At 55.6% G+C, this 24,005-nt stretch overlaps 1 protein-coding gene across 6 annotated transcripts in view; it reads right to left on the bottom strand.

Annotated features, from left to right (window-relative positions):
- The window catches only part of COL27A1 (collagen type XXVII alpha 1 chain), a 147,775-nt gene that overhangs the window by 11,086 nt on the left and 112,684 nt on the right, over nt 1–24,005 (bottom strand). For 4 of the 6 annotated variants that reach the window (XM_065946937.1, XM_065946940.1, XM_065946941.1 and 1 more), the window contains 23 exons: nt 23,587–23,694; nt 21,200–21,253; nt 20,979–21,086; nt 19,762–19,815; nt 18,745–18,798; nt 14,434–14,490; nt 14,214–14,267; nt 13,400–13,453; nt 13,062–13,115; nt 12,239–12,292; nt 12,048–12,155; nt 11,477–11,584; nt 10,513–10,620; nt 8,762–8,815; nt 8,211–8,273; nt 7,646–7,699; nt 7,470–7,505; nt 7,319–7,336; nt 7,074–7,109; nt 6,803–6,829; nt 3,567–3,632; nt 2,589–2,757; nt 1,421–1,530 (listed from right to left, as the gene is read on the bottom strand). In XM_065946937.1, coding sequence (XP_065803009.1) covers nt 1,421–1,530; nt 2,589–2,757; nt 3,567–3,632; nt 6,803–6,829; nt 7,074–7,109; nt 7,319–7,336; nt 7,470–7,505; nt 7,646–7,699; nt 8,211–8,273; nt 8,762–8,815; nt 10,513–10,620; nt 11,477–11,584; nt 12,048–12,155; nt 12,239–12,292; nt 13,062–13,115; nt 13,400–13,453; nt 14,214–14,267; nt 14,434–14,490; nt 18,745–18,798; nt 19,762–19,815; nt 20,979–21,086; nt 21,200–21,253; nt 23,587–23,694 — 1,608 coding nt within the window. Of the gene's footprint in view, nt 1–1,420; nt 1,531–2,588; nt 2,758–3,566; nt 3,633–6,802; nt 6,830–7,073; nt 7,110–7,318; nt 7,337–7,469; nt 7,506–7,645; nt 7,700–8,210; nt 8,274–8,761; nt 8,816–10,512; nt 10,621–11,475; nt 11,585–12,047; nt 12,156–12,238; nt 12,293–13,061; nt 13,186–13,399; nt 13,454–14,213; nt 14,268–14,433; nt 14,491–18,744; nt 18,799–19,761; nt 19,816–20,978; nt 21,087–21,199; nt 21,254–23,586; nt 23,695–24,005 lie in introns of those variants that run through there. The other 2 variants (XM_065946938.1, XM_065946942.1) reach the window with 2 other exon arrangements.

Raw genomic sequence — 24,005 nt, 5'->3', positions numbered from 1 at the left:
TGGGATGCAAGTGCCTGAGTTAAGCTCTGATCGCTGAGGCATACACTTCAAAGAAGGTTATCTCCAATAAACACACTGCCAGCCCCACAGACTAATGGTGGAAGGGCTGGGCCAATTCCCAACACCGCGGCACCTTTGTGTTAGAGCTTTCCAACAACTATTTCAACAACCTATTTGGACCACTTATTTTTTTCTCTTCTGCTTTAAATTCCCACCCTTAGGTTTTAAATTCACCAGCACAGAGAGAACTTGTGCAATCCTAGCCTCCTCCTCCAACACAAGGAGATGCCCTGTCCCTGTCTCTCTCTACCAGAGACCTCACTGTGTGGTCCCAGAAGTGCTGCAATTTCCAGGTCCTGTAAGTAATAAACCTTTCTACATTTTTTTTCCCCTGTTTCCGGGTGGTTATTGCTGGAGGGCATTTTGCAACCTTAATAAAAATCAGAGAGGCTGGTCCAGCCACAACACTGGTTATCATTAGGCTGAGACCAGCACAGAACAGTGGTTCATTGTTCCTGATGGGGATGGCGACTCAGATGGGCAGTCACACTGCCAACCCAGGTGCCAGCCTCACCCGTCTGCCAGGCTGGTTTGCCACAAAGCCGCTGACCCTGGGTCAGAGGGGAAGGGACCTGTTGGACGGTGAGCTCGGCTTGTGGAGGCTGCCATGTTTCCTGTTGAACCCAGCACCTGGCTCAGTGCCTGGCACATGGTGGGGACCCAGCCAAGACTTGTTACCCAGCTGGCTGGGCTACGGATGTTCAGACTCTGGGTCTGACATGGTCAGCACAAAGTACTTTCCGGAGCTTCCCCTGGGGGGCTCTGGAGTCCCACCTCTCCTGTAGCCAGAGAAACCCTTTTCTCTGTAGCATGAATTGTCTCATATGGAGGACTTGCTGCAACTACAGACCCACCATCCAGCGAGGGGCTTCCTAGCTGGGGGCGTGGTTATGTTCCACCCGCTGCTGCACACTGTGGTTTGTTGGAGTTGCCCTGGGCCACCTAAAATTCTCAGCCCAGAGACCACCGCATGGTAAGTGGGCACCAAACATGAGTTACATATTTGCATACACAACCCCGGAACACGTGTCCCAGGTGACCATCACGCTGACTTGTTTTGCGCTTACGGTCATAGTTGTCCAAGCCAAGCCAGCTTGGCTAACTGCTCTTAGACATTAGGCAAAAAGTTCTATTTGAAGAAAGAGCCATCAGCATCGCCCAACACAAAAGGATTTGGAAACCAAATGTAGAGACGTGGAACTGGGGTTCAGAAAGAGGAGATGACGTTCCCGAGGTCATGTAGCTTGCTAAGGCTACATAGCTAAGGCTCAGTCACAAGCCTGGACGGACTGTGGTCCAGGGCAGGGGACAAGGGGTGTAGAGAGGGCAAGCCAGTGAGCGCTGGGGAGCAGATGGGTACCTTGGAGGCCGTGATGGGCTTGAGACACGTCTGTCCACCATGTGTGAAGTTGCAGGAGACTTCGATGGTGTCGGACGAGCAGCCAAGGTTCGGATCCACCCAGTAGGTACCTATAGGCAACATGGGATGGGGGGCTGTGTACGTATGTGGGGAGGAACCCCAGGCTTGGTTCTACAGGTGAATCTGACACCTGGTCACCTGCTGAGTCCTATTTGGACATGAAGTCAGGGAGGTGGAGCAGAAAAGGGATTCTGTGAGCCGTAGTGATGGAAGGAAACACTCTGGGCAGAGCTCAGAGCTGGCAGAGTCTTCAGAGGGGTCACATGGGAAGCATCTCCCTGTTGCCACTGGGAAGTATCATCTTCCAGAAAGGACAACTGAGGTTGAGAGAGGCTGAGCCACTTGTCGGAGGGATGTAGGGATTGTTTAATTGAAAGGTTTTGCTGCCAAGGCTCCGGTCCTCCCGAGCTTGGTGGGAGTCAGGGCTTCTATCCCATCAATCAGGCAGCTCTGCAGGAACCCGGTTTCCCCTTTTGAGTTTCCAAGGAGCCAAAGGCCCCACAGCTGATAGCGTAGGACAGCTTTCTCATGCAGCAGAGAGAAGGGTGGCTCACCCAACTCACAGAGCAGGTCAGAGGCAGGACAGACATTTGAACTCAGGTCTATCCGCCTCTAAAACTGTGGTCCTTCCAAGGCACCACACAGCTCACGGAGAGAGAGGAGAGATGGATGAGGTGCGGAGGACAGAAACTGGGAATCCTGGCTCTCCAGGGGAGCTATGATGGGGGCCCTCCTGGCCCTGGGGGTTTTTTCTGCCAAAGCTCTTGGCCCATTGCAGTGAAATGGTCATCCCCAGCTTGTGGATCTGCGGGTTCAACTCTGGAAGGGTGGGACCTATTCTCTGTGTTTCCCACCATATCCCCACGCCCCAGGAGGTGCAATGCCTGGCACATTGTGGAACTCTGTGACTGTTTGTTGAGTGAATAAATGACTGCCTCCCCAAGGAGAGACACTCGGTCCGGTTGAGCAGAGAATGTAATGGCTAAGTGCTCTGTCTTAGAGCAGTCAACCATCTCCTTCAGCTCCTTCTGGAATCCCCTGTCCCGCCCTGCCCCACCCCTGGGGCCGGGAAGCCCTCGCTGGAGACAGACCCCACCAGCCCTCGTACCATCCACCATCTTCTGCTCACAGTCCATGAGGTCCCGGCAGACCCGGGCGGGGTTCTCTTTGGTGCCCAGGGGCGTCTTAATGCTCTGGATGAGGTTGCTGAGGTAGTGTAAGGTTTTAAAGATCTCCCCTCCCTGGTCCAGCACCAGCCGGTCCGGATGGCTGTAACTCTGTTGTGAGAAAAGAGGGTGGCCGTCGGCCCCTTGAGGTCCTTGTCCGGCTGGAGCTCTGAGCCTCCACAGCCCCAAGTTTTCGCCACTGAGGAGACATCTGAGCTCCCTGCAGGGGCTCTGCTTGGGTCTCCCTCCACTTAACAAATAAAGAAACTGGGGACCAGCGGTGGCCAGGGGCAGATCTACCCAGAGGGCCTGGGGGCTTGAGAGATGTGGACAGTCAGCCTGGCTTCTGCTGCAGAACAGGCGGGTCCTGTGAGCAAGGAGTCAAGGGAAGGGTCCCAAATCCCTCAGGAAGGGGTTGGTGAAGGACCTTCCACTGACTACCCTTTCCCCCACTCCCCAGAATGGAAGGAAGATAACAAGCTTTTCCATCTGTCCTTCCCTTGGCTTGTGAACCTGGAGAGAGCGCTCAGGGCACAAATGGAAAAGTCCGACAGTCTGAGCTGGGAGGTAGTGAGTTCCCCATCATGGGAGGAAAGCAAAGCAGCAAAGGGCACTCTTGACAGGGCTTGACCCTGTTCAGCCTGGTATCCTGGTGCTGAGACCCTGGCCAGGGTCTTAGCAGAGCCCGTGGACGAGTTTCCTCCCTCTGGCAGATTCTGGGACGGAACCAAGAAGCTGCTTCTGACATCTCTACCTGACTCAGGAGGAGAGCAAAAGGACTCGGCCCTGCTTCTGGGTCACTTGCTGGCCATGAACTGCTCAGCGTGGGTCACATGGAGGCCTCTGACCACATGCGGGTCATCATCTCTGCACCCGCCCCCAAGGAAGGGACCCCGCGCGGGCAGGGCCCCGGGCGGTACCTCCGCTCTCAGTGCTCCGCTTGTGTCCATCCACGTCTGGAAAGCTGCCCCAAGGTCGTCTTGCTGCTGTGCAGAGAGAAGACAGGCTGTGCCTCCTGGCCCCCACCGAGCAGGAGCTCCAGGGTCTGAGCAGGGCCCTCCCACCCCACCTTCCCCAGTGGGATCCTGGCCCATAAACTCTGTTCTCCCTCCCCTTGCAAACAGATGCTTCCGCTCGTTTCCTCCAGGCACTTCCATAGCGCTCTGTCACCCCCAAGATTAAGTCCAGACTCCTCGGAGTGGCCTGCGTGCTGTGTTCTCTGGTCCTGCCTCGCTGCTGGCTCCCACGGGTGCTGCGTGCACCACACACACTATTGCACGTCTCAGCTCCTAAGTACCAGGCTCTATTCAGCCACCGGGCCTTTGCACGGGCTGCTCCCTTTGCCTGCTCCCTTCCTCCATCATTCCATCTACTGCCCCGGTGGTTCTCAGCCAGGGGTGATGCTGCCCCCTAGAGGACATCTGGCAATATCTCTAGACTTCAGGGGCTGTCACAACTGGAGGAGGCAGTGCAACTGGGATGCAGTGGGTGGAAGCCAGGCTGCAGCTGAACATCCTCCAATGCACAGGACAATCGCTCACAGCAAAGAATCATCTGGCTCCAAATGTCCACAGCGCTGTGGGTGAGAAACCCTGCCCTGCACGCCTCCTATAGATGCCACCCTGCGATGGGAACTCTCTCCTGATGCCTCCGCCCTCAGGCTGGGTGTGGACCCCGCTTTCTACATTCCCACAGCCCCAGGGTCTTCCCTTTGGTTTGCACTGTAACTGTCTCACTTCCACCTGCACCTGCAACCCTGGCCCTGGGCTTCCCAGAAGCATAGCTCCACGAGCTCCCCATGAAAATCAAGAGCGGGGAAGATCTGACAGTGAGTAAAGCCCCAGGGTTGGGGTCTAGAGCCAGGACTCTGGCAGTCCTTCTCAAGTTCAGATCCCAAGCCTTGCAACTTACTAACTGTACATTCTGGGCAAGTTGCTTAAACTCAGTTCTCTCATCCTGATAATAAAACTCAGAACTGTTGAGAGGAATAAATGATTTCAAGGTAAAGAATCCACCTACAACGCAGGAAGACACAGGAGACTTGGGTTTGATCCCTGGGTGGGGAAGATCCCCTGGAGAGGGAAATGATGACCCACTCCAGTATTCTCGCCTGGAAAATCCTATGGACAGAGAAATCTGGCAAGCTACAGTCCACGGCGTTGCAGAGTCGGACCAAACTTAGTGACTAAACAGCAAAATACATGAAAAGCACTTCTTTTTTTTTTTTTTTTTTGGCCTCCCCACACAGCCTGAGGGATCCTAATTCCCTGATTAGGGCTCAGGGACTGAGCCTGAGCCCTCAGCAGTGAAAGTGTGGGGTCCTAACCACCAGACCACAAGGGAATTCCAGAAAAGCGCTACTAATGCTAAGTAGCATATAACAAGCACTGAATCTATTAGTTATTATTCAAAAAATAAAATCCTCTCTTTTTTTTAAGAAGGAAAAGTCTTTTCCCAGATCTCTCAATTTTCTCCTTGCTTGCTTCCTTACTGAAGAAGGAAGGATGTATAGGAAGAGGCCAGGGCTGTCTTTCTAGTTTCGTGGGTGAGACAGAGGGACGGACAGTGAGGGCAGAAGAGCCGGGATTCAAGCTGCTCGTGGCCAGGGGCTCCTTCTCCATGCAGTCCTTCCCCTTGGCCATTCCCTGGGACACGGTCGGGGCCTGCTTCTAACAGTCAACCAGGACCATGGTCAAATGTGGACAGACTGCCAGAGGGCTTGTGAGGGGGGGTGTGTTTTCATTCAAGCCAGTGAGGAACACCGAGGCCCAACCTGCAACCTTGCCTGACCCTCTTTGGACTCAGAATCTGAGCTGGACGGACTCTGTCATGTGGTGATGCATAATAAGAAATCTATACTTGGTCTTCAACCCAGCTCCTGGCAGAGAGCTCCGAAAACCCTTGGAATTTTCTGAAATAGGGTATCTTTTGCTGTGTTCATGAGATGACTTTTGGAAAGCTCCTAAGTAACCTAAGGATGGGAGCTGGTGGTCTCTGGAACCAACCACGTGATCAGAGGGTGTCAACTTTCAGTCCCACAGCCTCCAAGGAGGGGAGAGCGGCTGAGGTTGAGTCAATCGCCCATCGCCAATGACTTAATCAATCGTGTCTGTGTAATGGAGCCTCCCTAAAATCCTAAAAGGACTGAGTTCAGAGGGCTCCCAGGTTAGGAAACAGGTGGAGATTCGGAAAGGACACAGAAGCTCATGCCCTGACCCCATGCCTTGCTTGATGATGCACAACCTCCATCTGGCTGTTCCTCTGTGTGTGCGCTCAGTTGTGTCCGACTCTCTGCAACTCTATGGAAAGCAGCCCGCCAAGCTCCTCTGTCCATGGGATTCTCCAGGCAAAATACTGGGGTGGGCTGCCATTTCCTCCTCCAGGGGATTTTCCCAACCCAGGGAACAAACCCGCATCTCTTGTGTCTCCTGCGTTGCAGGTGGATTCTTTAACCGCTGAGCCATGAGGGAGGTCCAAAATGACACATGTGAGTTGCAGCCTTTTATAATAAGCCACTAATCTGGTACGTAGAATGTGTCTCTGAGTTCTGTGAGCTGCCCTAACAAATTTACAGGTGCCAAGGAGGGCCTGGTGGGAACTTTTGGTGTATAGCTGGTAGGTCAGAAGCACAAATGATACCTGGGTTTGCCACTGGCATCGGAAGCGAGGCAGGGAAGAGGGGTGAGGGAAGGAGGTGTGGGGTCCTGGGGGGGAGCCAGCAGCGATCTTGTAGGACTGAGCCCTCAACCCGTGGAATCTGATGCTGCTCCAAGTAGTGTCAGGACTGACTTAAATCCTAGGACACCTAGCTGGTATCCCCCAGATTGCTCACTGGTGTAGGGAGGCTCCCCTCCCAAAACACAGGGGTTGGAATCAGTACCAGAGGCTTAAAGATCTGTCAGTGGAACAGCACAGAGTGGACCAACAGGACCCTGGGGCCAGAGGTGAGAGGTCTTCCTGGATCCACTGTCCGGGGTGCATTCTGGCTAATACCTGGGTTTCCTGCCTCTCGGCATAGGGTCCAGGGTTCAGTATGGAGTGATGTAGGATGGGGGGGTGGGCCCCCCGGGCCAGGGAGGCGGTCTGTTGTCATCCCTCCCCCACCACACCCCAGGCCTTACTCCAAGTAGACCAAAGAGAAAGTTCTCCAACTTACAAAGTGGATAGGGCTCCCTGGAGGACCCTGCAAAAGAAGAGGCTGGGTCTGTGTCTGATGGGGACTGCGTGCTGCAGTTCCGGGGGGTTGTCGGGAGCCGGAAGGGGCTCTCAGGGCATGAGAGAACCCACCGCCCTGGTCTCTGCCGGGCTGAGCTGTACTCTCCCGGAGGCCTGGCCTGTGACGTCAGGGCCAGTCCTGTGAAGGCCGCCAACACAGCCTGGGGTCCCACCAGCTGCCCTGCAGTTCAAGGGGCACACACACTACCTACCGGTGGGCCGGGCTGCCCTCTGGGACCGGGAGGACCCTGGAGGAAGAGGAGAACAGTGAGGCCCTGCTCAAAGGCCTCTCATTCCCCATCCCAGCCCAGGCCTCCTCCTGAGACCCAGGCGCCGTGGCCACCCGCATACAGACCGAGGTCCCAGGACATGACTGGTGACGGCAGGAGAGCCCAGAGTGCCTGCTGCCCCCCCCGACTCCACCATCCCCCCAGCCCTCACACCCCAGCCCACTCACCCTCGGACCTTGCAATCCCTGGAAGGGGACAGAAGCGGGGTGACAGAGTTAGAGGAGCAGGCTGAACTGGGCCGCCCCCCTGCCCACTCCCCTACCCTGCCCCCTGCCCACTCCCCCACCCCGCCCCCTGCCCACCAGCCCGTCCACTCACCAAGTCCCCTCGGCTGCCTTTGTCGCCCTTGGGACCCTGCAAGAAACCATGGCCCAGTGAGAGGGGGCTCTGAGGAGGAGCCCCACCGCCCAGATGGGGAAACTGAGGCTCGGACTGGCTCCAGGTCACACACAGTCTTGCCCCAGCGGTCTTTCTGGCCAGCCCCCTGCACATACCTGGCGTCCCGAAGGCCCCAGGATTCCTAGGGGCCCGATGATACCTTCCTTTCCCTAAAGGGGAGAGAAAGGCTTGTGTGTCCTTGTCCCAGCGCCTGGGAAACAGAATCACCGGGACAGGAGGGTAGGGGGCAGCCTGAAGGCCCCCAGGGGACGGAAGGGAGACCTCCCCGGCGGGGCCAGGCCGCGTGTCTGCCGAGCCCATGTGATGTGCGTTGGGGTGGGCCACTGGTGGGGGACGGGAACAGGTGAAAGCGGGAAAGATGGCAGCCCCGCTGGCAGGAACGTCACGAGCAAAGGTGTGGAAACCCGGTGGGGGGGTGGGAGGGAGGTTTGAGAGGGAGGGACATATGTGTGCTTATGGCCGATTCACGTCGTGTGCAGAAACGAACACACATTGACAGCACTTATCCTCCAATTAAAAAATAAATGGTAAGAAACAGGAGTGGAGACAGAAGGCAGAGAGGGTCCAGACCGAAGGATCAGGAAGGGTGACGTCACCCAGCGGATGGCTGGCCGGCCTCGGATGACTGATCATGCTGGGACAGACCGGGAGAGGACTCACCATCAAGCCAGGGGGCCCCCGAGGGCCCTGGATGCCTTTGAAGCCGATGTCTCCTGGGGGGCCCTGCAGGAGGCGGAGAAGAGCTACTGCGTCTGGGCGGCCGCTGGGCGAGGGCTCCAGCAGCTCCACCACCCCTGGGGTCTGCCCAGCCTTTGTCCTCCCAGTCAAGAGATGCCTTCCCTGAGAGGCTCCAGAAAGAGCAACCAATGTCCACAACTAGTAAGCAGCAGGCAGGGTGCTGGCTCGGCGCTAAATGGTGTAGGCCTAATCTTCATTGTAACAACCTTTTGCTGCTATTGTGCCCATTTTATAGATGAGAAAAGTGAGGCTTGGAAAGACCAAGTAATTTGCTCAGGCATAGAGCAAATGCACTGTGGAACTGGGCTTAGAACCCAGGCCTGCTGGAACGTGAGGTTGGGAGACAAGGTGTTCATGCTAGATTCTGGCTGTGTTCCAGCCCCCATTGCACAGGCCCAAGAAATATTTGTTGAATGAATAAATGAACAAGCAGGTGGATGGACAGGACCCCAAGAGGAATAGAGAATCTGTACCTTGGGTCCGAAGAGGCCAGCCATTCCTGGGAATCCCATCTCGCCAGAGTCACCCTATGGGGAGAACAGGATGAGATGGCAAATGAGGCCAAGACAAGGTGCCCGGCCAGTCCAGCAGGACCCCCGGGCCTGCCTCCTTGAAGGGATATCAGCCACTCCACCTTGAGGCGATCAAACAAGTGTGACTAGCTCACAAACATGATGACTTATAGCAGTGGCTAGAAATGCCAATACAATGTTGAACAGAAGTGGTGTGAATAGGTATCCAACTTACTTCTGCACTTTGGGAGAAAGAATTTAATTATTCACTAGGAACTACAATATTAACTACAGATTTTTCATGACTGTCCTTTATCAAGTTGAGGAAGTTTTTTCTATACCAAGTTTGCTGAGAATTTTCATCAGAAATGGAGTCGGATTCTATCGATTGCTTTTCTTGCATCTACTGAAATGATTAATTAGATCTTTTATTTTAGTCTGGGGAAGACTGCAGGCAGGAGGAGACAGGGACAACAGATGATGAGATGATTGGATGGCATCACCGACTTAATGGACATGAGTTTGATCAAATTCTGGGAGATGGTGATGGACAGGGAAGCCTGGTGTGCTGCAGTCCATGGGGTTGCAAAGAATTAGACACGACTGAGCGACTGAACAGTAAATTTTAGCTTGTTAATATGGTGAATCATATTGATTTATTTTCAAATGTTATACTATCCTTGCATTCCTGATCTTTTTTTTCCTGATTCACTTGATCTTCTTTTAAAAAAAAATACATTTCTTTATTTGACTGTGTTGGTTCTTACCTGCAGCATGTGGGATTTTTATTTTATTTTTAGTCATACCATGCAGGATCTGTACTTGTGGCATGTGAACTCTTGGTGGTGCATGTGAGATCTAGTTCCCTGACCAGGGATCAAACCCGGGGCCCCTGCATTAGGAGCATGGTGTCTTAGCCACTGGACCCCCAGGGAAGTTTCAAATCTCACTTGATCTTGACCTGCTATTCTTTTAACGTATTCTTTGATTGATTTTCCAAAACAGTATTGAGAACTTTTGTATCTATACTTCTGAGGTATATTGGTCTGTAGTTTTCTTTTCTTGTAATCTTTGTCTGGCATAGACATCAGGGTAATGCTAACCTCATAGGATGTGTTTGGAAGTATCCCTCCCCTTCAATTTTCTGGAAAAGTGTATGCAGAATTGGTATTTTTCTTCCATAAACAACGACTGGAATTTACCAGTGAAGTCATCTGAACCTTTGTGGGAAGTTTTTAAACTATAGATGTAATTTCTCCAACAGATACAAGGCTGTGTGTGTGCTAAGTCGCTTCAGTCGTGCCTGACTCTTTGTGACCCTATGGATGTAGCCCTCCAGGCTCCTCTGTCCACGGGATTCTCCAGGCAACAATACCGGAGTCGGGGATCTTCCCAATCCAGGGATTAAACCCATGTCTCTTACAGTCTCCCGCATGGATAGGTGGCTTCTTTACCACTAGCGCCACCTGGGAAAGCCGGGATTCAAAGTTATTTCAGGCTACTTAAGGTTCTGGTTGGGATGGCCTCTCCTCACTCTTAAGGGACCACTCATATCTCATTTCTCAGCTTTCTTCCATCCCCTCCTCCCTGACTCAGGGGAGGCAGAGTGGTATCTCGTGCCCATGGAGAGTGTTGCTCTGTGCTCTTTACAGAGCAGGAAAGTGGTGTGTGCTCACGTGTGTGCACACGTGTGTCCCCTGGGGCTCACTCACCGGCTGGCCTTTGGATCCAGGCTCCCCCTGGTTCCCAGGAAGCCCCATTCCACCTTCTGTCCCTCGTTTGCCAGGGGGTCCCATCTGCCCAGGTAACCCACTTTCACCCTTAAAGAAATACACCAAGATGACCAGTCAAAGGGAGAAAATGGCTCTAGAAGATGAGGAGGGCAGTTGGAGAGATAGAACAGTGATTCCACTGGGTCAGTTAACATCTCTGGTTGCTGGGGCAACAGGTGTAGGCCTGGGGATGGGGGAGGGTGCTCAAAACTTCAGCCTCCTTAAGAAGAAAGTCTCTTTTCTTGTTCTGGCATTGAAGGGCCCACTTCCTGTCTCTTCTCTCACACACCTTTCCTCTTCCTTGTTTCTTCCCAGCAGGCCAGGCAGTCCCTACCTCCAATCATGCCATTCCTCTTGCCTAGAATGTTGCCTCCCCTTCTTGCCTCATTTAAATCTTCCATGGGCCAAGGCCTCCTCTCCCCTCTGCCCTCTGTCTTTAAAGAGGCTTACAACCTCTCTCCAACTGAACTTCAAGCTCAGAGGGTGACAGCCCTGCCTCATTCATTCATCTCAATCTTCCCTTCAAGTGTCTAACCCTGGGCTCGGACAGCCTCATGAATGCCTCGCCTGCCGATCAAGGAAACTTCTGAAAAGATGTGTTGGAGGGTCCCAGCAGCTAGCAACAGCCATTGCTTCACAAAGGCCCACAAGAGGGCGCCCAAGGACAACTCAACAAAGAGTTGACAGCCTCAAAGGCCTGGTAGGGGGCAGTGTTACAGCTCTGGGGATTAACCTTTAAGCCAGGTTCAAGCCTGGGGACGGACCCCTGAGAAAGTCGACTCCATTTTCCACACGGTCCCTGGGACCTGGGTGCCCATGTCAGCACTGTGGTCGGGGTCGCTGTAGTCAGTACCAAGGCAGAAAGGGTGGGGGGCGCGGGTAAGAGGTTTAGCAAGTGTCTGACCTTGAATCCTGGGGGCCCCTGTGCCCCAGGCAAGCCAGCCACACCTGGATCTCCCCTCTTCCCAGCGGGGCCCATGGGCCCGGGGTCCCCATCATCTCCTTGCTCCCCCTGTGAAGAAAGAGGGCAAAGGAAGATTTTTCATGTTTCAGGAAATAGGCAGCCAAAGGAGGCAGGGTGACTTCAAAATCCACCAGCGTGGGAGAACCCTGGTGGAGGTGGAGGTCAGACTCGGGGATGGAGGCCGTGCTCCCTGTGTGTGAGAATGGCTGGACCAGCGGGACAAGAGGATTTGAGGATTCGTGGGTGGGGAGGAGAAGGATCTTAAAAACCAGAAGCTCTCTGCCCTGGACAGGGGTTGTCCCTCTGGGTGCTGGCATGGAGGAGAGACGGTGAGACAGGCCATCATCCAGAAGCCACTGCCCACGCAGGAAGCTTCTAGATATGCTGGTTCTGCCCATCCAAGTTCCCAAACCTGCTCCTCCTGGCCCGTGGCCTAGGCACCCCACATCCCACCACGCGCACACCTCATCTCGAACGGAGACACCCTCTGTTAGCCCCCGGTATGGCTCACCTGCTGTCCAGCTTGACCATCACGGCCAGGAAGCCCATCTGGTCCAGCAACACCCTCCGGGCCCTGTCTCCCCACCACGCCCCGAGGCCCCGGGAGCCCCTGCAGGCCCTGGGGGTAAACAAGAAGCTGGTGAGGGCCTCTGGGGAGGGTAGGGGGTGGGGTGGGCAAGCGAAAAGCTGCGGGCCACTCACCTGGATCCCCCTCCGTCCTGGCGCCCCAGCCTTGCCTTGCTTTCCCTTTGGTCCCTGAAAAATCAAGGGGCACACCATGGAGGCTTCCTGGAGGAGGCGCAGAACCCGAGGGGCTCCGCAAGGGAGATCCCTCTGTGGCTCGGCCCTGCCCCTCCACCTCGGCATCTGAATCTGCCAATGGGCCCAAGCACCCCCACCCGGAAGCCCAGGGTCAAGGCTGGCCTTGGGACCTGCCAGATGTGGCCCCTGACCCTGCTCTGGGCCCTGGGCCCTCACAGGGAACCCTGTGGCAGAGGCTGCAGATATTGGCAACTTCCTGGTGGGAGCTGAGCCCGACGGCTGGCAGGTCCGTCTGATCGTCAGGGGCGTGTGTGTGCACCCCTGGGAGGAAGTTGAGGGCATGGAGACAGCCCTGGCCCAGCCTTAGTGGAGGCGGGCTGAAGGCAGGCAATTCCCTCTCCACCGCCTCTGAACGCCTCCATGAGTGGCACCCTCCCCGTCTTCCTCCACATGCTCTCACTTCACTGCTCCCAGTTTTCTTTCTGCAGTGCATTGTGGTGGAAAGGGAGCCCAGCTTCGGATCTTGACTGCCCGGGGTTCAAATCCCACTGGCTGACCGAACAGGCGGTCCCCCTCCCAGAGCCTCTGTAATTGGGACTGGTCATCTCCCGTCCCGAAGGCCGGCTGAAGGAATCCTGGCCGGACCACAGCCTGCAGGGCCCCGTGGTCCCCTCTCTCTCATCACGCCCCAGTGCTGCCTCCCACATGCTGTGTGCTTAGGCCCGTCCAGGGTCTACTCCCCGTGAGCATCCGGGCCGCTTACCTCTTCCCCTTTCGATCCTTTGGGGCCCGGCCGTCCCCGGGGTCCCGGATGCCCCTGCAAACCAAGGTGAGATGACGCAAGGCAGCCCCAGGATTCTCTCCCGGGGAGGGTGGCCAGTCTCCGCCTGGAGGGGGAGGGGTGGGGAGGGGTTTGGGGGTGCAGGCTCTGGGGGTGCCCCCAGGGTCAGGGCAGGAGAAACCAGAATGGGCTGTCCCAGGCCCTCCCGCAGGGCAGGTCCCTTCAAGCTTTAAAGAGACCAGATCTTTAATTCCCCCACTGCTCCTCCACCAGTTCCCCCCTCAGGGCAGGAGGGGGATGGGACAGGAAGCACCACTCACGGGTTGGCCCTGCTGGCCTGGATTTCCACGGAGGCCTTGTACACCCTCCTGGCCCTGGAAGTCAAGGAGAGACAGGTGAAGGGGCTCATCTTGGAGGCAGTGAGGGCCAGGGCAACTTCTAGCCTGGAGGACCCCAAGGAAGCCCTTGTTCTTCCTAGCCATGTGGCATTGTTCCCCTAAGTCTCAGCTTCTTCATCTGCGAAATGGGTGGGAAAGAATCCACCTGCCAGTGTAAGAGACAGAAGAGACTCGGGTTCAATCCCTGGGTTGGGAAGATCCCCTGGAGGAGGAAATGGCAACCCACTCCAGTATTCTTGCCTGGAGAATTCCATGGACAGAAGAGCCTGGAGGGCTACAGTCCATGGGATTACAAAGAATAGGACACAGCCGAGCAGGAATCAAGGAAAGGACTCCTGCCATCGAGGACGAAGGATGAGGAGCCTGGGTGGGGGTGGAGGTGGGGGCCTGGTGCTCATTCAGTGCCTCGTCCTCATTGCTTCTGCTGGGAGAGCTGTTCTCAGTCACAGATGGGGATACTGAGGGTGCTGGAGGGGAAGGGTCTCTCTCCCCCGCCCATCCTCTCCCTCCCTCAGGAAAGATCTCGGACCCTTCCCCTTTCAGTATGAATCGATCCCTGAGCCCTTGGGGATGGTGGATGAGCCCCTGGGGATGCTTAAACCCTGGGCACTAGTGGTGGAAGGATGGGCCCGTTTCCTAGCGAAGGCTGTTCTAATTCCAGCTTGCACGAAACAGAGGCCAAGGAATGCCCTCTTACAACGCGATGCTGCCAGCAAGCAGGAGCTCTGATACTCACAGGGTATCCAGGGTCCCCTGGCTCCCCACGGTCTCCTGGATCACCTACGGGGCCCTAAATGAAAGGACAACAACAGAAGACTGCAGGGGGTGCCAGACCCGGGCCTTCTGGGCCACGCCCCCGGCGGAGCTCACAGCAGCCTCCCCCCTCCCCGGCTCTCCACACAGCTGGGGCTTGGGGCTCCACCCTGGCAGTGGTCCAGAGGATGGGGGGGGCTTACCCGATCTCCAGGTGGTCCGGGGGGCCCCTCAGCCTTGCCATCCTCGCCCTGCTCCCCCTGCGGACGCGAAACCAGCATTAAGACAACCTTCCTGCTCCTGGTGAATTTTGGGAATTCCAGACTCTCCACATTGAGGCCAACAGGGCCTTCATCAGAGATGAAGAACCCAGTCTACTTAGGGTTGCAGACAGAAAGACCGAGGCCAAGAGGGAAGGGAAGACATGGGGTCCAAGGCAGACCCGGGCAAGGAAGCAGGAATTCGGAACACAGGTGCTGCTCCTTACCCTCCCCTACGCTAGACTTCCCTGGGGGCTTCGCTGGGGGCTCAGATGGCAAAGAATCCGCCTGCAATGCAGGAGACCCGGGTTCCATCCCTGGCTCGGGAAGATCCCCTGGAGAAGGGAATGGCTACTCACTCCAGTATTCCTGCCTGGAGAATTCCATGGACAGAGCAGCCTGGCGGGCTATGGTCCATGCAGTCTCAGAGTCAGGCACAACTAAGTGACTATCACTTTCATTTTCAGGCTGGATACCCTGAGGCTGACACTCTCAAGCTGTCAGCCAGGGTAGCTGAGCAGAGACTTGGTCACACTTGGCTTTGTAGGGGACCAGCTGCCCAGGCCTTCAACAGGGCCCTTCTGGTCTCAGAGCTTTTCTCAGCTGCAAAATGGGGGGTAGTGGGGCAGTGAAGGGGACAGGGTTGATACCCATGGAAGGTGGTGGGGCTTCCATGAAGTGATGCAGAAGTCCCTGCACGGTGCTCAGCAGGCAGTGACAATAATTCCGACAGCTGGCAAGCGTGAGCACTGAGCACCACAGCTGCACGCGGACACTCGATGAATCCTCCCAGCGCTGGGTGTGCGCTAAGTCCCTTCAGTTGTGTAGCACACTTTGAACACTATGAACTGCAGCCCACCAGCCTCCTCTGTCCTCGGGATTCTCCAGGGAAGAATACTGGAGTGGGTTGCCATGCCCTCCTCCAGGGGATCTTCCCAACCCAGGGATCAAATCCACGTTTCTTATGTCTCCTGTATTGGCAAGCGGGTGCTTTACCTCTAGCGCCACCTGGGAAGGCTGAATTCTGCCAACAGCCCCACAAAGTAGGTGATATTTTTCTCCCTAGTTTACAGATGAGGACATGGAGGCACAAAGAGGCGGTGTGAGCTGCTTAGCCATTCAGCCCTCAATGAAAGAGCCCCTTTCTCCGACCCTTGCTGGGAGAAGGTGGGCCGAGAACCTGCTTTAGGATGAAGCTCCAACTCTTGATGGGAGCCCCAGGGAAGGCCCTGAGCCTCCCTAGGAGGCACTCAGCAGTCGCCCACTTGCAGGTCTTGCTCATAAGACAGTTTCCCGTCTGCAAAATGAGATTGTTATGTCTCATAGTGCTGCTCTGATGACCCAGGAAGCAGAGGCATGGTAAGCTCTCAGCACAGAGAGAAGAGGCTCTGTAGAAATTGCGATAACAGCTGGGAGGATGAGTGGCAGGGAGGTAGTCAGAGAGACTGGGGGAAGAGCAGAGTTTAGAGCCAAGGTCCTTGGGCCATGGCAGGCCGCCCTGGGCCCGGGTCCACCCGCAGGACAGGTGGCTGGAAGTCATGTGCCAGCTACAAGGAAGGTGCAGGCAGAGCCCGAGGGCTCAGCATGATCTAACCCCAGACAATTAGTGTCACCTCCCATGGGGGGACATGCTGGGCAGGCGGCTCAAGCCAGGGCACCTCCAACCCCCCCTGGCTGCTGGCAGGGACTGAAGGGGAGGTCTGAGAGGCAAGAGAAAGGGGACAGTCCTGGGGGCTGGAGCCTGTCCCGGGCCCGAATCAGTCCTGAGGGCTGACGGCCGTAAGCTTTGGCCTGGGGCCTCTGTGGCTCCTGTGGGCAGAGACGGAAGGCAGGAGAGTAGGCCTGAGGCCTAGAACCAGCTGTAGCCAGGAAGGGGGGGGTGGGTGGCTGGCCCAAGAAGCAGGGATTCCCTCTCCTCCCTGGCTGCTCTCTATGGCTCCTTACCCCAAGGCTCAGTCTTCCTATGAAGGGAGAGAGCTGGACTGGGGGGCTTTACCTACTGTTTGCCTAGTGGGTTCTGTGTGCCAGGCCCTTCATGAGGCATGTTTCATAGAATCCATATAACACGCTTATGCTGCTGTGACCATTGGTCCCATTTTACAGATGAAGAAACTGAGACCCAGCAGAGGAAGGGTCTTAGCCAAGGTCACACAAGAATCAAAGCAATGACTGGGCCAAAAGCTAACTATACAGATATCTCCCTCTCCTACCCCCCCATACACTGTAGCTGAATTTTGGGGATGCATTTTTAGCAGCCCAAAACAAAGCCTCCCATTCCCCCTTTCTCCTTGTTCCCAGAGTACTATCCCATCTCCCAGTCCCTTGGGCCACTGCCTTTGAAGATAGACACATGCCCCAGAGGGAAGCCCCAAGTTGAAGAATATATTGGTTCATCTAAACGTCTTGTTTCTGACTGGAAATTCAAGGCCTGGCATCAGACAGTCTGAATCCTGGTCCTACCATACCCCACACTGATCCTGAGCTAGTCCTGGAATGTCAAGAAGACTCTGTTTCTCCACCTGTCGAGTGGGACCCAGACACCTCTGTGCCAGGATCATGGTGATGAGTGTGAAGAAATCCTGGGGCGGGAAGTCTGCCCTGAGGGTCTCCCCCAGGAACCTGCTCTTCCTCCCTCCCTAGTGTCATCCCGCTGTGACTAGTCAGATATTCATTCACGTGGCGGTGGTGGTGTTCAGTCACTCAGTGGTGTCCAACCCTTTGTGACCCATGGACTGCAGCACACCAGGCTTCCCTGTCCTTCACCAGCTCCTGGAGTTTGCTCAAACTCATGTCCATTGAGTCAGTGATGCCATCCAACCATCTCGTCCTCTGTTGCCCCCTTCTCTTCCTGCCTTCACTGTTTCCCAGCATCAGGGTTTTTTTCCCCAATGAGTCGGCTAGCTCTTTAGAGCATCATTTCACAGCCCCCAGCTCAGAGATGAGAACATACTAAATACTAAATCATTATAATAACCATTATAAATCCATAAACACCTGTTGATTAGCAGATGAGTGACTGAACTCAAAAATAATACCATAAAAGAAAGTGCATCTGGCTGACGTATATGTGATGTCCTGCTTAGCTTCATGTGCCCAAGGTACCCGCACACTTCACAGATGAGGCAGTCAAGGCTTGGGGAATCCTGGGGCCCCCTCCCAAGGCCACAGCAGACTCAGGGCAGATTTGGGGTTAGGATCTAGTTCTCGGCAGGCACAGGGACTACTTCTGGGGCGTGGATGGCCCAGAGTGAAGGCACCCTCTGGTTTCAGGCTTCATGTTAACCCTTTCTGCACCAGCCCTGGCAGACCGTGAGGGCCGAGGAGGGACTCGGGGTCCTGTGCGCGGCTTGTGCGGCTTCCTGCGGGATGTGTCAGAGCCTGCGGCCCACTGCGATTGCAGAGCTATTCTTCTCCAAGCAGGAGGAAGGGGCCAGCTGGATGGCAAGCTAGGCCAGGGTGATTCACTCAACAGCGGGATGTAGTTAGTGGGGAGCTGACTCAGCAAAAGAAAGGAGGCTTGGGGAGCTGGGAACAAGGATTCCGCGGTGGGCGGTGGGGTGGGGTCGGGGGCGCCTGATAGGAGCCTGTTCCCGCAGAGCCATCAGGGGAAGAGGGAGAAAGGAAGGAGGGACTCCACTAATGTAAGACCCAGAGACTTGGGTCCTGGGCTGGCTCGGTGCTGCCTTGGAACGTGACCCTCAGACCTGTGGGATCCACATTCCCACCTACACAGTGGGGAGGGGTGTGGCCATCAATGAGGTTCCTTCCACCACTTCCCGTCTTCTGCTGAATCTGGAGCCAAGGGGTGGGGCCTGGACACACGTTCCTTCTGCCTGGGCGGTTCCTGGCCTTGAAATGCTGGTGCTTCTCACTCGCCATCCCAAGCCCCCCACCACCCCCCCCGGCTCTCGCCGGGTGATCTCATTCACAAGTGAGGCTTTGCTCCCCCAACTTCACACAGATGACTGATGTCCATTTCCCCTGCTCAACCGGAAGCCCCAGGAAGGCAGCAACTGTGTCCATTTTTGTTCTGGTGCCAGGCACAGAGATGACACCCGAGATACCTGTGCTCAGTGTAGGTCTAATGAGTCCTGCCTGAAGGCCACAGCCAGGATGACACTGGGCTCTGGGCTGGCCAGGGTGTAGACAGGGGTGAGCCATGAACCCACGCTAGCCCAGCCACAGTGGCCCCAGGACTCGCTCCCAGCAGCCCCAGATATGGAAAGCAATTGCCACCCAGGGCCAGACACCCACCTTTTCACCCTTGGGTCCAGGAGGTCCGAGGGGTCCCATGATGCCTTTGTGTCCCTGCAAGAAATAAGGCGGCAGGAGGTGAGAGCACGGGGGGAGGGAGGAGTCGGGAGGAGCAGAAGAGGAAGGATAAGAACTCAGAGGTGGAGACACTCTGGGCTCTGTGATCAGGTCCCGGCTCTGTCCCAACGCGCCGTGTAACTCTGAGCAGGCTCAGAGCCTCTCTGAGCAATGGCCTCCTCGACACACCATGTTGGTCCCAGACACTCCTCTAAGGGGTGTTTGCTTGAGTGGCTGAAGCCTCTGCTCACGCATCTTGGAGCAACCTGGGTCCAGATCTCAGCAAAGCCCCTAGCTGTGTCCTCCTGGGCAGAGGCAGGGGGCGAATGCTCGCCTTAGCAGGCTTTCCCAGGCCGGGGTGAGGCCTGAAGATGCAGACCCCCACCTTGGGCTCCCAGCACCCACTCTCCAGCTCCCCTCTCCTTTGCCCTCTGCCTCTCCTCCTCCTCCTCCTCTTTCAGACACTGCATCCCACCGTCAGGCTTCAGAAGCTGTCAGCCCTTGCACACACATTGTTTTGGCTCCCCGAGCCTCAGTTTCCCTTTCTGAGCAAGCCGCATGCCGCTCTGAGGCCTCACCTCCCAGATGTCTAACATGGGTTTACCTCAGCCGCCTCTCAGGGGTGTGGGGTGGGGGTGGGGTTGCCACATCGGATGCAAAAACAGGCTCCGACCCACCACTTCCACAGAGAGCAGTTGTGAAGTTCAGACACGAGGTGTGTGCGGCACCCACCGTGGGAAAGAAAGGCCTGGCGAGGCCAGGCAGTCAGGGGAGGGCTCTGTTCACCCCAGCCCCGTCTGGCCCACTGGTGGTCGGTGGACCCAGGGGTTCCTGGGGGCCAGGGAGACCATGAGTCTGTGTGGCCCTCGGCTGGGAGGAGGTGGGGGCAGCGGCCGAGGCGGCCTGAGTCCAGGCCTGCAGGGCAGAGTTCCAGAAAGTGGGGAGGTGAGAGCTCCTTACGTCGTAACCGGCCAGTCCCGGCTCTCCTTGGGCCCCCATCCGTCCTGGAGCGCCCTGTGAGGGGAGAAGACCCCAGTTGGCACCCAGTGTGCCTCTCACAGAAGGGACGCAGACACTGTCTCTCCCACAGGCTCCCGCCCACTTCAGCCCAGCAGCCTGGCACGTCCGCTCTGCTCGGAAGCCGGTCCGGAGACCGAGGTGGAAGGCAAGCGGCTCTCCGGAGCACTCCTCCTCCCCCAGCCCTTCCCTCTTCCAGCTCCGGAGGTTTAGAGAGCCAGTTGCTAAATTTTCCCCAATTTTGTGAGCCAATTATTAAATAAAACCATGATGAAAACTTAAATTATATGAACTTACAGATAAATCAATTATATTAAAAACACAGATGATAAATATCCCACACTCATCCCTTCCTAATTATTTTATGACATTTTGTTGTTATCTAGGCTCATGAGGATATTTCTGTTGATTGAATCTGTGTGGCGGAAACACTGTTATCCCTGGGTAGCCGGTATGTGCAGGGGAACAGTTCCAGGACCCCCGTGGATGTGGAACCCTGGGGACACAGACCGACTCTACCAGCTAATGGAGCTTTCTCACACATCCCCTCCAAGTCTGCCTTCAGTGACATCATGCTGGTAGCTGGAAATCGGCTACTGTGGGAGCATTTACACCACGGAATCTTGCAAATTCCACGAACCAGCACAGCTGTTTATTGGCATACAGCTCAGAGATGCCGCGTCAGCCTTGTCTGCCCCCTTCCCTCGCTTCCTCTTGGGGTCTTCCTCCTGCTGCAGTGACCAAACTCTTAAGGGGCCCTTCCTTCAGGGCAGGCCAGCAATGGACTGGACCACCCTCAGGGTCACCCAGGTGATCTGCAGTAGCTTCATCCTGCTCTCCCATGAATCTATTTCCAAGAGGAAAAATCCTTGTCCAATAAAAATACCCCCAAGGGTCTTGTCCCCTCCCCACACCCTGACAGCAGGACTTGATAATCAGGGGTTATAAAGGGCTTCAGAAGATCCACAGACCCCCTTCAAATGGCAAGAAATTCTGTGCTGTATGTACTTTACAGGAGGAGGGAGCTTCTGTAGGTCCCCAAAGGGACCCACGATTCCAAAGATGGGGCTGGGAGGGCAGACACAAAGTGAGGTGGACAATGCTTTCCTCTCTGCACTTGGCCCCATGACCCTCACCCCAGCCACCCAGAGAGTTCTCACCGTTGGTCCCAGGCTGCCCCGGGACCCCTTAGGGCCTGGGGTGCCAAGGGGTCCAGGATCTCCAGGGACGCCCATCTCACCCAGCTGTCCTTGGTAGCCCTTGGCACCCTGCAGTGGAGGAGAGACAAGGTGTTGCCAGGTGTCCGCAGAGGGGAGGGGAGGGCGGGAGCTGGGGGCCAGGGACATGGCCGATTCAGGTGGGAGGAGGAGGGGGTCCCTACCTTGGCTCCCGTCCGGCCCTTCTCGCCTTGCTTCCCTGGTTTTCCTTCAGGACCCTGAAAGGAAAAGAGGGGAAGAGAGAAAAAGATGAGCAGTGAGAAGAAACTGAGGCAGATCCACAGATTTGCAGAGCACGAGGTCTCGAGGCAGACTGCCTGGGTTCAAACTGATTCTGCACTCGATGCCCCTGTGACCTTGAGCATCAGCATGCTTCCTGAGATCTACATCTTTGCCAAGTAGGGGCAGTGGCGGTATTGGCCTCACAGGGCTGACAGCTCTGGGCCTGACAGTCTCAAGGTCTTTTGCTTCTCCAGTAATTAAATACAGCGTGGCCTCAGTCACGGGCCAGGTACTGCATTTGAGCTCTGTATCACGTTTTGTGCAATTCTGGCCACAGGGCTGGGAGGAAGGGATTGTTTATCCCATGTTAGAGCTGAAGAATCCGTCTCGGGGAGACGGAGACCCTTCGGACACTTATCACCCAGCTAGGTAGAATGAAATGTGGGTTCTTACTTTCTGGGACACCCCTCTTCCTAAGCTGGTCCTGTCTGGGCAGTTGTGAGTCATGATCACAGGAGCTGGTGGCATTGGCCAGCGGGCTGAGGTGACTGCAATGGCTGATTCCTCAGCAGTAGGAGGAGTGAGTCAGGGACAAAGAACGCAGTCCAGGGCCAGGGGGACGGGAGTCTCCCCCAGGACAGGGCAGCCTGCTGGCCACTTGTTCTGACAGGCCCATCTCCAGCTGGGAGCATCCCCAGTGGTGTGGGAAACCCTGAGCAAGGGTGAGAGCATCCAGTGGGGTGAGACTGTGGGGCCAGAATGAAGACATTTGCTGGGCCCCCATCCATATAGATGTATTTCTGGAAAGGCCCTGATGGCTCATAAAATTCTATTTTTAAATCCTCCACTGTTTCCAGGCCACAGAGTGGGAGATTCCTGTTCTGCAGCCTCAATGCCAAAGACACTCAAATACAGGCCTCTCATCACCTCTGCCACCCGACACACACTCAGTCTGGCCCCAGCGAACCTCTTTCCAGTCCCAGCGTAGGAGAGTTGGCAGTGACAGTGAAATATGGACAGAAACACTGCAACACCACCACAGACACCATCCCCATCCACAGATCCACTGTCGTACCCCTGCCTCGGCCACCACCATCACCAGTGCATCAGTCCCACCACCATCATCAACCCCACCATCATCACCATCACCATCACCACCACCATCATCATCACGACCACAACTGCCATTATCAACCCCACTGTCACCATCACCATAACCACCGTCCTCTTCACTAACATCAATACCGTCCCCTCCATCATCACACACTAACACCATCATCACTACTACCACCAGCATCATCATCATTCCCATTGCCATAGCCACTGACATACCAACATCAGTACCACCACCATCATCATCCCATCATCACTACCATCGTCATCCCCATCATCACCATTCCCACCACCACCACCATCTCACTAACAAACACCATCGTCATCACTACATCATCATCATCATCACCACATCATCATCATCATCATCACCATTGTCACCACCACCACCACACTAACACCATCATCACCACCATGCCCATCATCATCACCACCGCCATCATCCTCACTATTACCATCACCACTATCTTCATCACTATCATCACCATCCCCACCATCATCACTACATCATCACCACCACCAGCTTCAGCCACGTCCTCCTCCATACTCATAATGTGCTATATTTCTAGTTCACTTTATAAAGTGCTTTCCTATCCAAAGTTTCATCAGTTCTTTAGATGAAAAAGGCTCAGAGAGAGGCAGTGATGCGCCTAAAGTCACAGTGATAGTGGGTGCTCGAGCCAGAACTCAGCCTTTGGGCTCTGGGTCAGGGCTATTTCTGCCACCTGTTTCTGCCCATTCCACAGTCATGATGCTCAAAAGTTCACTAAGAGAGAGCTCCTGGAACACTGGAACTCAAAAATGATCTCAGTGTTCTTCCAAAGCCTTCACCATACCAAAGGGGTGACCCAGAGAGGGCAAGAGCAAGTGAAAGGTCCCGCAGCAAGTTGGTGATGGAGAACTGGACCAACGCCTCTCCTGCTAATTTCAGCGTGGCTGAATGTGGGGGGCGAGCAGGATGAGGTCAGCAGGGCCCAGGTTTGTGTAGGGCACAGCAGACAGACCAAGGAGAATGACATTATTCCTGTGGGCAGTAGGAAGGTATGGGAGGGACACAGGTTTGTGCTCTGCAAAATGCTCCAGTGAAGGAAGGATAGAAGCACAAGATCCTTTGGTGGCTGCTGTCCAACGACCTCCCACCCAACCGCAGGAAGGCACGAGAGTATTCTTCTAACCCAGGAGCCACAAATGCAGGCACACAGCTGTGCACACTCACCCGAACGCCAGTGATGCCAGGAGGGCCAGGGGGCCCGTCCTCGCCCATCAGTCCCTCTTGGCCCTTCTCGCCACGTTCACCGTCAGGCCCGGGGTCACCCCTGTCCCCCTGGGGTGGAAAGACATGAGGAAGAAAGACAGAGAGAGAATAAATTAGTCACTAAGTCCATCAGAGGTGCCAAACCTCAGGGCTCCATTGGGATGTCCAGAGCCGACCAGACCTTGGATTCCCCTGATGGCTCAGCCCAAAGGGTCCGCCTGGCACAGACAGCATGCGGTACATGACGTCATCCAGGGGCCCTGCCTTAGGCCAAGGAGCGGGCCAATCAGAGGGAAGAGAGGATCTCAACCACGCCCACCCCGCGGAGAGGAGGGACAGGCTGGAGGGCCGAGATGTCTTCTCTCCAGCCCTGTAGACAC

The sequence above is a fragment of the Muntiacus reevesi genome, chromosome 10 (assembly GCF_963930625.1).
Source record: "Muntiacus reevesi chromosome 10, mMunRee1.1, whole genome shotgun sequence".
NCBI lineage: Eukaryota > Metazoa > Chordata > Mammalia > Artiodactyla > Cervidae > Muntiacus > Muntiacus reevesi.
The sequence above is the reverse complement of the archived record's forward strand: the minus strand, read 5'-3'. Positions and strand labels throughout refer to the sequence as shown.